Source organism: Sylvia atricapilla, chromosome 24 (assembly GCF_009819655.1).
Source record: "Sylvia atricapilla isolate bSylAtr1 chromosome 24, bSylAtr1.pri, whole genome shotgun sequence".
NCBI lineage: Eukaryota > Metazoa > Chordata > Aves > Passeriformes > Sylviidae > Sylvia > Sylvia atricapilla.
This window is the reverse complement of record NC_089163.1, coordinates 1,494,395-1,507,832: the sequence shown is the minus strand read 5'-3', so window position 1 is coordinate 1,507,832 and position 13,438 is coordinate 1,494,395. Positions and strand designations below refer to the sequence as shown.

Below are 13,438 nucleotides of genomic sequence, written 5' to 3'. Positions count from 1 at the left end.
GGCCGTGACAATTTTGCTGTCTTGAAAACACTGTCCTGACAAACTTTGTTTTTAAAGAACAAACCGAGGGTGAGGGGTTTGGGGAGGGATTTGAGGAGGGGCTTCACACCATGAGGGAGAGCACTGGGGGTAGGATTGCAGGTCTGGATCACTCAATGCATCCCTTAGAGGTGGTGGGGAACCCTCCAAAATCAAGGATTCTTCTGGATTGATGGTTTAACCAACCCGCCCCGAGGCGTTCCTTTACACAATCGCTGTTTTATCTGCGTCTCTTTGTTTCCTATTTATTATTTAAACTGGTCATTCCACTTCCAGCCAGGCTGAGATTGATGTGAACTCTGCTCCTAGGAGAAATCTGGACTTACACGCACAGTTGCTTGTCCTTGAAAATGAGTCTCACCAGCACACTCGCTGCAAGTCCTGTCTCGCTTTTGTACGCTCCTTTTTTCTTTGTAATAAAAAAGAAAAAAAAAAAACTCCAACTGACCGAGTGACCAGGAGATGGGCCGGGGGGTGAGGGCTCTCCACAGCTCCTGTATTTATTAAATATTGTTCCTCTCCGGCTCTGACCGTGTTGCTGTGTGATTCTCTCAATTGGTTTCAAATTGAGGCAAAAAAAAAAAAAACCAACCCTGAAGCTCTACCAATGAAATTGTTTAAAAAAAATAAAACAAAAAAAAAAAAAACCACCCAGACACATTTTTGTATTAAAATTGCTTGCGGTAATAAACAATCTTGCCTCCTACTTTATTCCCAAAGTGTTAAGCTTTGTAAGGATGAGCTGCAGCTGGTTATCCCGTGTGGGAAGTCAAGGGGGTGTTTGCACGCCGGGTTTTTTTGTGGGGTGGAGCGGGGAACCATCCAGCCCCAAAATTAAATGGTCCAGGTGCGTGGGTGAGGCCGGCGAGGGTGCTCAGTGGGGTGGGTGCCTGTGAGGGGAAGGGAGTGTCCAAGAGTTTGGGTGGCCTCAGGAGTGGGTGCCCATGGGAATGAGTGTCCCCAAATGTGGGTATTCATGGATTTGGGTGCCAGGGAGGGTGGGTGCCCCCGGATTTGGTTTCCCACGAGGGTGAGTATCCCCAGGTTTGGATGTTCAGGGATTTGGGTGCCCCTGGGTTTGGTTTCCCACAAGGGTGAGTATCCAGGGATTTGGGTGCCAGGGAGGGTGGGTGCCCTTGGGTTTGGTTTCCCACGAGGATGACCCTCCTTAGAAGTGAGCGCCCATGGGGTGAGCATCCCTAAGAGTGGATTCCCACGGATTTGTTCCCCCACGAGCAGGAGCATCCCTAGCGATGTGTTCCCACGATTTTGGCTGTGAGCGAGGAGATGAGAGCCCACGGCTTTGGCTGCCCACGAGGACAAGCATCCTTAGGGCTAATTTCCCATGAATTTCACTCTCCCCACCTTTGGCTACCTGCCATTTCTCATACCCACCGATGCTCCCCCGTGTCCCGGAGCCTCCGGGCGGGGAGGGCCGGGGCGGTGCCGCTGAAGGGACCGTCCCTTTCCCTGGCCCCGCCGGGGCGGGCCGGGCCCGGAGCCGGGGCCGTGCCGGTGCCCGGGGCCGCACCGCACCGGGCGGGGGGTCCCGGCGGTGCCATGGGGCCGGGGCTCGGGGCGGGCGGGGGGCGACGCGGGGCCGTGGCTTTGCTCTGGGTAGCGGCCGTGTTGTGCCAACTGGGCGGCGGCAGCGTCCTCCGCCGCCGGCTCCACGCCGCCGGGATCCCGCAGCGGCGGCTGAGCGGCGGCGAGCGGCGGGATGTGCAGCGGGAGATCCTGGCCGTGCTGGGGCTGCCCGGCCGGCCCCGGCCCCGAGCCCCTGCCCGAGCTCCCGCGGCCGCCGCGCCGCTCTTCATGCTCGATCTGTACCACGCCGTGGCCGGCGAGGAGGAGGAGGAGGAGGGCGACGAAGCGGCGGTGTCGCGCCCGGTGCTCACCGGGCTCAGCACGCAGAGTCCTCCTCCCGGCAGCGTCGTGAGCAGAGCAGACACCGTGGTCAGCCTCGTCAACATGGGTGAGAGGGGCTGAGGGACACCGGGGACACCGGGGACGCCGGGGGACACCGGGATGCGCGGGGCAGCGGGAGGACCGGAGCGCACCCGGCGGTACCGGGATGTGCGGACGGGAGGATCCCGGCGGCTTTGGCAGCACAGGGACGATCGGAGCGCGCTGGAGCTCACCGAGGGTAGCGGGAGGGGATACCGGGATGTGCGGGCAGGATCCCGGCGGCTTTGGCAGCACCGGAGCCACCGGAGCTTGTGGAGCGCAGGACTGGAGGGGGACCGGGACTCACGGAGGGACCGAGGGGACAAAAGCGGACAGGAGAGGACGGGCAGGACCGCCGAGGAGGCGGCGGCTGAGCCCGCACAGCGCAGGAACCGGGAAGGCACCGAGGGGACACCGGGGGACGGGCACACGGGGCTGAGCTGATCCCAACCCGAACTCCCGGTCCAGGACTGTGGTACCGGCAACTCCGAGCATCCCTCGGCCCTGCGCTGGTTTCTCGGGGAGTCCTTGTTCAAATAAGGAACGCTTTTGCCCAAAATGAAGCTCAGTAGGAGGGAGACAGGCTGTGAGAGACACGGGAGTTGGGTGAAGGTGGATCCCAAACCCGTTTAAAAAGGGAACGTCCCGCAGAAAGAGGGAGCAGAGCGAGGATTGCCCACCCTGCTCTCCCCATTTCGGTGGGCACAGGGGGCTCAGGACAGGCGGGACAGCACCAGGGTGACCTTCGATGGGACACTGAACCGCGGCCCCAAATAAAATCCTCGAGGCTGCTGATCATTGCTGGAATCCCGTCCGCCTGGTTTGCGGGCTCCAGCTCCAGCATCCCTCGTATTTCCCGGCAGCAGCGGGGCCACAAACACTTGGGATGAGATGAGCCCTCTCCCAGAGCAGAGCAGCCACTGGGGCGGTCTGAGCCCAGCGGGATTTGCAGACCAGGAGCTCGGATATGGAGCTTTTCCCTGCCACTGCTCGTAACTTTCAAGGCGTGTTTGAGTGCCCCAAGCACAACCTCTGAGGATGGGGAGAATCTCTCCTTGGAGATTGGAGGCAGGGAGGGGGATCTGCACCCTCGGGAGGAGGTTTAGGAGAGGGAGGGGCTGTAGAGGTGTCCCCCACTCACTCCTCCACCCCCTGTCCCACCTGTGGGTGTGAGGAGTCCCCCTGGGACAGACCCAGGGGCTTGGGGTGCTCACAGCTGCAGGCACCCAGCACCCAACTCCCCTCCAGAGCCCTGAGGGAACTGGTGGAGCTCAGCACCTTGGGAAAACCCAGAGTGATGGAGACAAAAAAATCCCTGAAGCACCGAATCCCCTCAAGCACTTGGGACACCACCCAAAGCACCAAAATGGGGTTTAAAACGATCAGGGGTGACAACCAGAGTGGGATGTTCAGGGGAGCCTTTGGGAGGTGTCACTGCTGGTCCAGGGCCACTCCTCCCCTTCCCAGTGCCCCTGGAGTAGCCAGGAAAGTTGGGGAACACAGCTCCAGCCTTCAATTTGAATGGCTTTGATTTCTGCGGCTTCATCAGCCCCTTCATGTTAATTAAATAAGGGATTTTTTTGGTTGTTTGTTTTGTGGGAGAAGGCCAGCTCTCATTTGCATACATAATTATCTGCACAATTATCCTGATGGGACATGCAAATGGGGTGAAGTCTGTGCCCCATTGGGCACTTGGACCTCTGTGTGAGCCTCGGTCCTGGGAAGGGGGAATGACAAACCTCCCTGGAGCACAAACAGGGCCCAGTTTGGGGTCAGGGGCAGCCAGGCCCCCTGGGCACCCCCAGCTGCTTTGGGTGATGGTGGATCCACCCATCCCACCCCTTTTTTTCCTCCTCCCAGGGCGAGGATAAAGCCTGAGCTGTGCTATTCCTGTGCCCTCGCTGAAGGAGTCAGGTGGGATGTTGGGGTTTTAAACCTGGGGTTAGGATGAGTTTTGGGATTTCTCCTCAGCTGTGAGCCATGGATACGGGCAGGGTGAAATTGTGGAGCAGAGGAAAGGGGTGAGGACCACTCCTGAGTCCCCCAGGGCACCACAGCACACACATCCCCCCTTTCCCTCCTGATTTATTGGAAGGTGTCGCTGATCATGGCAAGGGGCTGGAATTAGGTGATCTTTAAGGTTCCTTCCAGCCCAAAGCAGTCAGTGATTCCACGGACTCCCCCCGTGGCTGTTCCAGATGAGGCTGTGCCCACAGCCAAACATCTCCCTGGAAAGCCAGGGAGCCCTGAGAGGAAGGCAGGACACCTTTCCCAAAACAGCCACAGCACCCCAGGCACTTCAGGGAACCGTAAGTGTGGGGTGGGAGCTCAGGGCAGCCTCTTCCATTGAATTTTAGGAGTTGGGATGTGCTGCTCCACTCCACACTGGAAGTTCATCACCCACTGCCCCCACAATCACCACTGAAATCAGGATTTTTCCCACCCTTGGCTTCATTTTGCTGCCATTTGTGTCTCCTCTTCTGGGCATCCACCCGAGGGCAGCCTGTGCCAAGGTGTCAGTGCTCTGCACGGACCCTCTGCGAGTGTTTTAATGGGAAAAACTTCCCAAATAAATCCCTGGGATCCACCTGTGACACAGCTGGATGTGTGTAGGGGCCAAGGGGGTGTCCAGAGCCCAGCCCTGTGTCCTGCAGCTCCCAGTGCTCATCCCAGGAGGATGAAGGGAGCACTCACGAGACAAACCATGGGTCTGGATGTGTTGGGATAACTCCTAAATCCCTCCCCACTTCAGAAAGCCTCCAGAGGTTTATTTTTTTCCTGCTTGCTAGCGAAGGACACCATCTTCCCTGCATCTCCTTTAAACCTATTTTAGGACCCCAGAGCACTTGATGTGGTTGAATATCCTGACATTTCCTTTTAATTTGGTGTCTGAAATGATCGTGGGCACCCATCGGGAGCAGCCAGGGCCGGTAATTACGACTGAAGCACAGAAAGTGCACAATGAAAAACGTGCAGCTAAGAATAACCTGGGGAGCAGGAGGAAGGGTGGGATCTGGGAAGAGATCTGGGAATGCTCAGGGAGACACCAGGAGGCTCAGCTGGGATGGAACCGGGCAGGGGAACGGCCCCAATGTCATTTTTACTGGTTTATAATGGTTTTTAGAATTTTTTTTTTGCGGGGTGATGGGAGCACAGAGCACAGGGAGGACGTTCAGCTTCGGGGGATGATGCCAAAGGAAGGGGAAAGGAGAGAAAAGCGCTTGGGTTGGGCTTTTTTGGTGTGCGTCTCCTCTGCAATCCGGATAATCCGCCCACAGATAATTGAGGGTTGGTGGTGTGGCTGAGTCAAACCCGCATCAGGGGCAGGTTCCCAGACACCGTGGGCTCCCCAAAACCAGCCCGGGGGGGCACCTCCAGCACAGCCCCAGCAGTATCTGAGCACCCACGGGTCAGCTGGGGCACCCACTGGGTGCTCTGGGGGAGCTGCAGGGTTCTGGTGTCACAACCTTTTTTTATTTTAGCAGCAAACACGGTGGTGTTGAACCCTCTCCAAGCTGCTGTTTGCGTTCCAGTCATGGCTTCTCCTTCAGTCTTCCCCCTCTAAATTGGTTCTGTATTTTTTTTAAATCCCTGAAGAAGCAGAGAATTCAGGGATTGCTCCCAGAATTTCATCCTAAACACAGATTACTGTCAGATCCAGTTAATTTGGTTCATCAAGGAGCTCAGCTAATTGTGCAGCCCCTTTAGAATTTCTCCTGCTGCCAAGGTGTCCCTGGGCTCCCCTCCCACCCAATCCCCTCCTCTGCCTTCATCCCTGGGCCCCTCCATCATCCCCACGACAGGAAAATTTCATAAAAATATTTAGCAGAGGCACAAAAATCACCTTTTTGGGTTTTTTTTAATGTGGTGCAGGGTCTCTGTGACCTCCTTGGCTCTGCCAAAAAAATCCTCCTGCCCATCGCTGGGTGAGGGTCCAGCTACAACCAAAGGTTTTGGAGCAAAGGGGTCACCCAAGTGACCAAAAACACCCAAGGGGACACCACTCTGTACCTGATTGTCCTCCTGCACCGACTGTGGGACACTCCCTGGGGTTAAAAAAGTAGAAGTGACTCCTCTGCTTGTGTTTTTTGGGGGGAATTTAAGGATTTTTTGCAGCGCCACGAGGCTTCTGCAGCTTGGGCACCACCAATAATCGGGGAGAATAAACCCAACCCACCTTCCAATGGAAAAAAACGGGGAAGAGGGAAGAGCCTGAGGGGCTGCAGAGGGTTTTGGGGGACACAGAGGGGATAGGGGTTGGGTTAGGTCCCTTCAGCATCCTCCTGCTGCAGCTGGCAGCCGCTGCGCCGGAGCAGGAAGCGCTCTCCGCATCCGCCCTGCCCGCCTGGCCCCGGGCTTTTTTTATAACACACACAAAAAAAAATTTAAAAAAAAAAAAAGAAAAAGAAGTTTGTGGTGAAGCCAGGAGCTGGAGGGAATGTGGGATTTGAAAAAAAAAAAAAAAAAAAAAAAAAAAAAAAAGGAAAAAATAAAAAGACTTGTGGGTGCGTAAGCGAAATCCCGGTGTTGGGTTTGGATCTCCCTCCATATAAATGGGAATGGCAAACTTATAGTGGGTTAAATTTGGAATTTTCCCCCTCCTAGAATTGGTGAAAAACGTATTTAAAACGTTTATTTTTCCCTTAGTTAATTGTTTGTTTGTTTTAGTTTTAAAAGTGAGCACCAGGTCGAATTGGTTGCGTTGCTTTTGCGCCTGAAGCAGGAGAAGCTTTAGTCACATTGAATCATATTTAATCATAAACTTTAATTACACTCAGACTAGGAAGATTGGGGTATTTTTAAAGAATAATTTGAAGCAAATAATTGCACATTAGCAAAACTGTGGGGGCTGCATCACCGTAGAGAAAGGAAGGTTTATTCTTTAGGGATGAACGAAATAAAATCAGGTTTTCCTGTCCCTGTGTGATGGAGAAATAAGGTGTTTTCAGGAAAAAGGGAGGGTTGTTTTTTTTTACAGAGCAGTGACCTGATTATCCCCCACCCAACTCCCCCAAAACACACAGGCTGGAAATCTTCACTTGTGGATAAATTTTTACTTGTGGACTAATATTTATTTGTGGACCTGTGATATCCAGTGATGGCCCCGGGCTTGTCTGCTGCAAGAAAAGTTTGGAAAACCCCAATTTCTGCTTCAGGATGGTCCAGCTGACCTCCAAAACCTCAAATTTTTTGTGTGTTTTTTTCACCTCTTGATAAAACAGAAAAGGCTGCTGCTAAAGCACGGCACATTTTCTGTGCTCCTCCCATAGCCAGCGTTTGGGCTTTTAATTTTAATTTAAATAATTATAATAATTAATTTAGAATTGTTTAATTGTTTTAATAATTAATTGTTTTAATTAATAACAAAGGAAGGGGCTGGGAAGGGGAGCTGGTGGGTTTACAGCGAAACAAATTGCAAAGATAAGGGGGAAAATTCAAACTCTGAAGAGACGGGAATTTCCGACCAAGGGCGAGCGGCTCAGAACCCAAATGGAGGTTTTGCCTTTGTCCCCAAAATTCCATTCGGTGGGACTCAGCGGGGAGGTTCCAGCCTTGGATCAGCCATCCCTGACCCCTTTTGCTCCGCAGTGGAGCAGGACAGGGACCTGTTCTCACCCAAGCCCTACTGGAAGGAGTTCAGGTTCGACCTGACCCAGGTGCCGGCGGGAGAGGCCGTGACGGCCGCAGAGTTCCGCATCTACAAATCCCGGGGTGTCCCAAACCACGCCAACACCTCCCTCCACATCAGCATCTACGAGGTGGCTGCCCAGCATTCCAACAGGTGACGGGCTGGGAAGGGCCGGGAAGGAGGATGAGGAGGGTGGGAATGGGGATGAAGGCGGTGGGAGTGGGTTTGGTGTGAAGGAGAGGGGAGTGGGGTGATGGGGATGGGATTGGGGTGGAGGAGATGGGAATGGGGGTCAGGATGAAGGGGATGGGGATGGGAAAGGGTGTGGGAATGGAGAAGATGGGGAGGGAATGGGGATGAAGATGATGGGAATGGAGAAGGGGAGTGGATAAGGGAATGAAAAAAATGGGAATGGGAATGGAAACAAGGTTGATGGGGATAGGGATAGGTACAGGAATGAAAATGGGGATGAAGATGATGGGAATGGGGGTTAGAGTGCAGGGGATGGGGATGAAGATGGTAGGAAAGGGGAGTGGGTAAGGGGATGAAGAAAATGGGAATGGGAATGAGGATGAAGATTGAAGATGATGGGAATGGGAAAGGGGAGTGGGTAAGGGAATAAAAAAAATGGGAATGAGAATGGAAACAAGGTTGATGGGGATAGGGACAGGTACAGGAATGAAAACGGGAATGGAATTGAAGAAGAAGGGAATGGGAGTGGGAATGGGGTGATGGGGATGGAAATGAAGATGATGGGGATGAGAATCCAGGGGACGGGGGTGGGAATGAAGATGATGGGAACAGAAAAGGGAGTGGAGAAGACAGGAATGGGAACAAGGCTGATGGGGATAGGCACAGGAATGAAAATGGGAATGGGGATGAAGATGATGGGTGTGGGTACAGGAATGAGGATGGGAATGGGAACAGGGGTGGGAATGGGGAGGTGGGGATGGAAATGAAGATGATGGGGATGGGAAGTGGGATGAAGATGGTGAGGATGGAGGCAGCTCTGGGGACCAGCTCCAGGCTTTCCCTTCCCACCCCACCCGAAGCGGCACCGCCGTGTCCGGCTGCTCCCACACTTTCCCACAGGGCAGTGCCACGCCCTGGCATTTCCACCTGGGAGGGGAAGGCGCTTTTCCCAGGGCAGCTGCCAGGACACCCCCGTGGTGTCCAGCGCAGCCGGTGGCACCGAGAGCCGGGATCTGTCCAGACACAGCTCCGAGGACTCATTTCCATTAATTATCCTTCCTGCTGCAGCCCTTTGGGTGCTGTTACTCAGCTACTCCTTTTCCTGCCCCTGTTCCTGCAGGGAATCTGACCTGTTCCTGCTGGATGTGCAGGACCTGCGTGCTGGGACAGAGGGCTGGCTGGTGTTTGACGTCACGGCCGCCAGCAACCACTGGTCAGTGGATCAGAAACACAACCTGGGGCTCAGGCTCTATGTGGAGACTGATGATGGTGAGTTTTCCCAACCTCCCTGCAGCGTTTGGGGCAGAATTCCCAGGGTCTGGAGTCCTCTCGGTGCTGTGGGATGTAGTGAGGGGGTTGATCTCAGTGCAACTTTCAATTTCCAGCTGTGATGAGCGCCAGCAGTCTGGGTTCTGATGGCATGGATTGTAATTAACGCCATTAATACTTAATGAACTCCTTACCTGGAGGGATCCTCTGTGTGTGTGGCAGAGGATTTTAACCCTCTTTTCCCCACGGGATTAAATCTGCTCCAGCAGCTCCTTTTCCAGGTGTGAAGGCACACAAAGAGCAGCTCCTCTTCCATGGGAGGAGGACTCCCAACCATCCCATTCCCTCCACAGGAGTGAAAGGGGGAAAAAAAAAATCGATTTTAATCCTCAAACATCCCCTTGTGACCATTTTATGCTGGAACAGGATCCTCAGGGGGCTCTTTGGGATGCCGCAGTTCCCACCGCAAATTTCCTGTATCTTTAATCTCTGCTTTAACCAAAAGAGTTCTGTTTGAGGCCAAACCCACCTGTGGTCGTGTCCTCACAGGGCACAGTGTGGATCCAGGCTCGGCTGGGCTCCTGGGGCGCCGGGGACCCCGCTCCAAGCAGCCTTTCATGGTGACATTTTTCCGGGCCAGCCCCAGCCCCTCCCGTGTCACACGAGCAGCAAAACCCCCGAGGAGGCGACAACCCAAGAAATCCAACGACCTCCCCCACCCCAACAAGCTCCCGGGGATTTTTGGTAAGGTATTTTCTGGAGGAGGAGGATTCCCCTATGGAAAACACGAGGCTGGGCTTGTCAGCGCCGTGAAATCCCAAATTTTGGCCCAAGGGAAATAGAGCAAAAAAGGTTCTGAGGTTTTAGGATTGGAGGTTTTTGAAGTTTGGGAGGTGCAGAGAGGGTTTGGGTTGGATGCCCTCAAGGAAATGGTGTTTTGTGAGCGTGTCAGGATTACTGAATATTGGAATTTTTGCCTCATTGCCTTTGGCTTCGGAGCCCTGGGAAGGTGTCACAGCTCCAGAAAACTCAGGCAGGAGGGGACAGCAGGAGGGGCCCGAAACCACTGAGTTTGGGAAACCCTCAAAGCGAGAAAAGCCAGGGTTCAGCCCTTCTAAAGCTGAATTCCTTCACCGCAATATTGGAATATCAATTTATAGGCCAATCCAGAGCTGCTTTTCCCTTTGTGCAGCAACGAAGGCTCCTCTCCTTTGGCTCTCCTGGGCTAATCCCAACCCCAGGGGCTGTATCCAACCTCTGAGGGGCTGTGACTGCAGGGCAAGGGTGGGATGGGGGATTCCAGGGCTGAGATTTTCCCCTTTTTCCCCCAGATGATGTCCACACCACAGATGGACGACAGGTCTGCCGGCGCCACGAGCTCTACGTCAGCTTCCAGGACCTCGGCTGGCTGGTACTTGTCTGCTGGGAGAAGTAAATGACCAAAAAAAAAAATAAAAAAACCCCCCCATCATTCCATTCCCCCACCCTGGACTCCCTCCCAGGCTGGATTCTCCTACCTGTGAAACCATCTCTGGGAGCTGGGAAGGCAAACATGAACTGCCACAACCCCAAACCCCACCGGTGACCCCGAACATCTCACGGCTCGGTCCAAAAAATCAAAATAAATCAAAATAAACCCTCGCTGCTGGCACAGCCACGTGGGGAGGAGGTGGCTGAGTTGTTTGTACAGGTGGGGAATGGATGAGGGGACAGAGATGAGCGAAGCCCTCCATGTAATCCCTTTTTATTTTTGTTTGTTTGCAGGACTGGGTGATTGCTCCACAGGGATACTCAGCCTACTACTGCGAGGGGGAGTGTGCATTCCCACTGGACTCCTGCATGAACGCCACCAACCACGCCATCCTGCAGTCCCTGGTCAGTGCAGGCCCTGGGGGGTCATTCGGGGTCCTGGGGGGACATTTTTGGGGTCCTGGGGGCAGTCAGAGCCCGGCAGGTCCTGGGGAAGAGCTGGGATTTTGGGATGAGCATGGCTGGGTTTGAGGGCCTTTAGGTGAGAGGGTGCAGTTGGGGTCCTGATTGAAATAAAGAATTAGTGGGTGAATGCACATCTGGGTGGGTGAATGCACATCTGGGTGGGTGAATGCACATCTGGATGGGTGAATGCACATCTGGGTGGGTGAATGCACATCTGGGTGGGTGAATGCACATCTGGATGGGCGCTCACACATCTGGGTGGGTGCTCACACATCTGGGTGGGTGCTCACAGGCTGGCCCCCACCACAGGCTCGCTGGAGATTCCAGTGTGGAATTTCAAAGCGGAATTTTGAGGAGAGACCCAAAGTGAGGCCACAAAGCTCTGTCCCTCACCCTCTGGATTTTGAAATCCCAGAGCTCCCTCACCTCTTGATTTTCTGAGCTGGGTCAAAACCTGATGATTTCTGACAGGTGAATGGTCCCTCTCCCCTGGCAGGGAGCTGGGGAGCAGGGACAAGCCCTGGGCACACCAGAGCCCCCCTGCTCTTCCCAAAAAAGGCTCCATGTCATCCCTGCATCCTCCCCTCCAGCTGTTTCCAAGGGTTTATCCACAGCCCCAGCACCCAAACGTTGGGCTCAGCATATTCCGAGCAAGAAACCTTCAACGCCTTGAGTTTTCTGTTGGGGTGGTTGGTTTTAGGTTTGGTGTTTTGCTTTTTTTTTTTTCTCTTCCCAAACCCACCCCACATCCCAGACAGCGCTTTAATTTCTGGAATTTCCTGCCCTGTGAGTGTTTGGTTTCCCAATGGCAGAGCCACCCCGGCTCCGGTGCTCGCGGTTAATTACAGGGAGCGCCGAGCCTTTGGCCAAACCTTTGAAGGTGTCGCCTGGCGGGGTTTAATTTGGACATTAACAAAGCTTCCAGGGGTTGAGAACCATCCTGACAGCAGCAGGGAGAGGCCTTATTTTTTTTTTTTTCCCCCCCTACACCCACCCATCACCCCTAAAACCCAGCGCTGTTCCCAAAAAACGCCGTTTGGGCAGGATGTGAATCACCTGGATCCGGCCCTTCTGGGAAGCGCCAGGGCAAAGGCGGCTGAGGAGCTGTGCCAGCCCCAGCCTGAGCTGCAAATAGCAGGGTTTGGAGAGCCAAAACACCGGACTTCCGAGCTGGGAGAGCTCGGCTGCCCCTGCCATAAATTAATCGCACATGTCGGGGGCAGCGTCCTGCCCAGCCTCCCTCGGGCTGCTCCCTGCAGGAAAAACACCGGGATAAAGCCTGTCCCGAGCAGGGGAAAACGATCCAAAAAACAGAGTCGAGTTCATAGAGGTGTCGTGGGTTTTTAGGTTTGAAGTTTGGGGTGGAGAATCGCTGTTGGAACAACAGGCAGCGTTCACCCGCCCACACCGGGGCCTGACCCGTGCTGTGCTCATTTGTTTTTTTTTTTTTTATTTTTTTAAGTAATTTGTCTATTTTTGTGAGAAAAAAGACCCTGAAATCCCAAATTAATGAAGGGGCTGCTTGGCCCACGCAGTGCTGCAAGCCCTGATCCAATATAAACCGCAGCAGGGACTGCCTGGAGTTTAGAATAAATATTTTTGCAAAAAGATGGAAATAATCCCCCCATTCACCGTGGGGTTTTTTTTTTGGTTGGTTTGACGCTTTTTTCTGTTGCCTGGAGCCACGTTTGCTGGCTCTGACGGGCTCCATCCATCCCCCCAGGTTCACCTGATGAAGCCTGAGGCCGTGCCCAAGGCGTGCTGTGCCCCCACCAAGCTCAAAGCCACCTCTGTCCTCTACTATGACAGCAACAACAACGTCATCCTCAAAAAGCACCGCAACATGGTGGTGAAATCCTGCGGCTGCCACTGAGGGACAGGTCCCAGTCCCATCCCTGGATATCCCATTGCCCATCCCTGAGTGTCCCAGTCCCACCCCTGGGTGTTCCATTCCTATCACTGAGTGTCCCATCCCCACCCCTGGATGTCCCATTTCCACCCCTGGATGTCCCATTTCCATCCTCAGTGTCTCATCCCCATCTGAGTGTCCCATTTCCACCCCTGGATGTCCCATCCCCATCCCTGAGTGTCCCATTCCTGCCCCTGAATGTCCCATCCCCACACTTGGATGTCCCATTTCCACCCCTGAGTGTCCCATCCCCACCCCTGAGTGTCCCATTCCCACATCTGGATGTCCCATTTCCACCCCTGAGTGTCCCATTCCCACCCCTGGATGTCCCATCCCCGCCCCTGGATGTCCCCTTCCCATCCTCAAGTGTCCCATTCCCACCCCTGAGTGTCCCATTCCCACCCCTGGATGTCCCATTTCCACCCCTGGAAGTCCCATTCCCATCCTCGAATGTACCATTCCCATCATCAAGTGTCCCATCCCCACCCCTGAGTGTCCCATTTCCACCCCTGAATGCC

At 54.3% G+C, this 13,438-nt stretch overlaps 1 protein-coding gene across 1 annotated transcript; it reads left to right on the top strand.

Moving 5' to 3' along the window:
- Positions 1-1,599: 1,599 nt before the first annotated feature.
- Positions 1,600-13,020, top strand: LOC136371338 (bone morphogenetic protein 8B-like). Its single transcript, XM_066335399.1, has 7 exons — positions 1,600-2,014; positions 7,576-7,768; positions 8,928-9,076; positions 9,626-9,820; positions 10,408-10,487; positions 10,841-10,951; positions 12,735-13,020. Exons 1-7 carry the CDS (start codon positions 1,600-1,602, stop codon positions 12,882-12,884), a joined length of 1,293 nt encoding a protein of 430 aa, XP_066191496.1. The 3' UTR covers positions 12,885-13,020.
- The last annotated feature ends 418 nt before the right edge of the window (positions 13,021-13,438 follow it).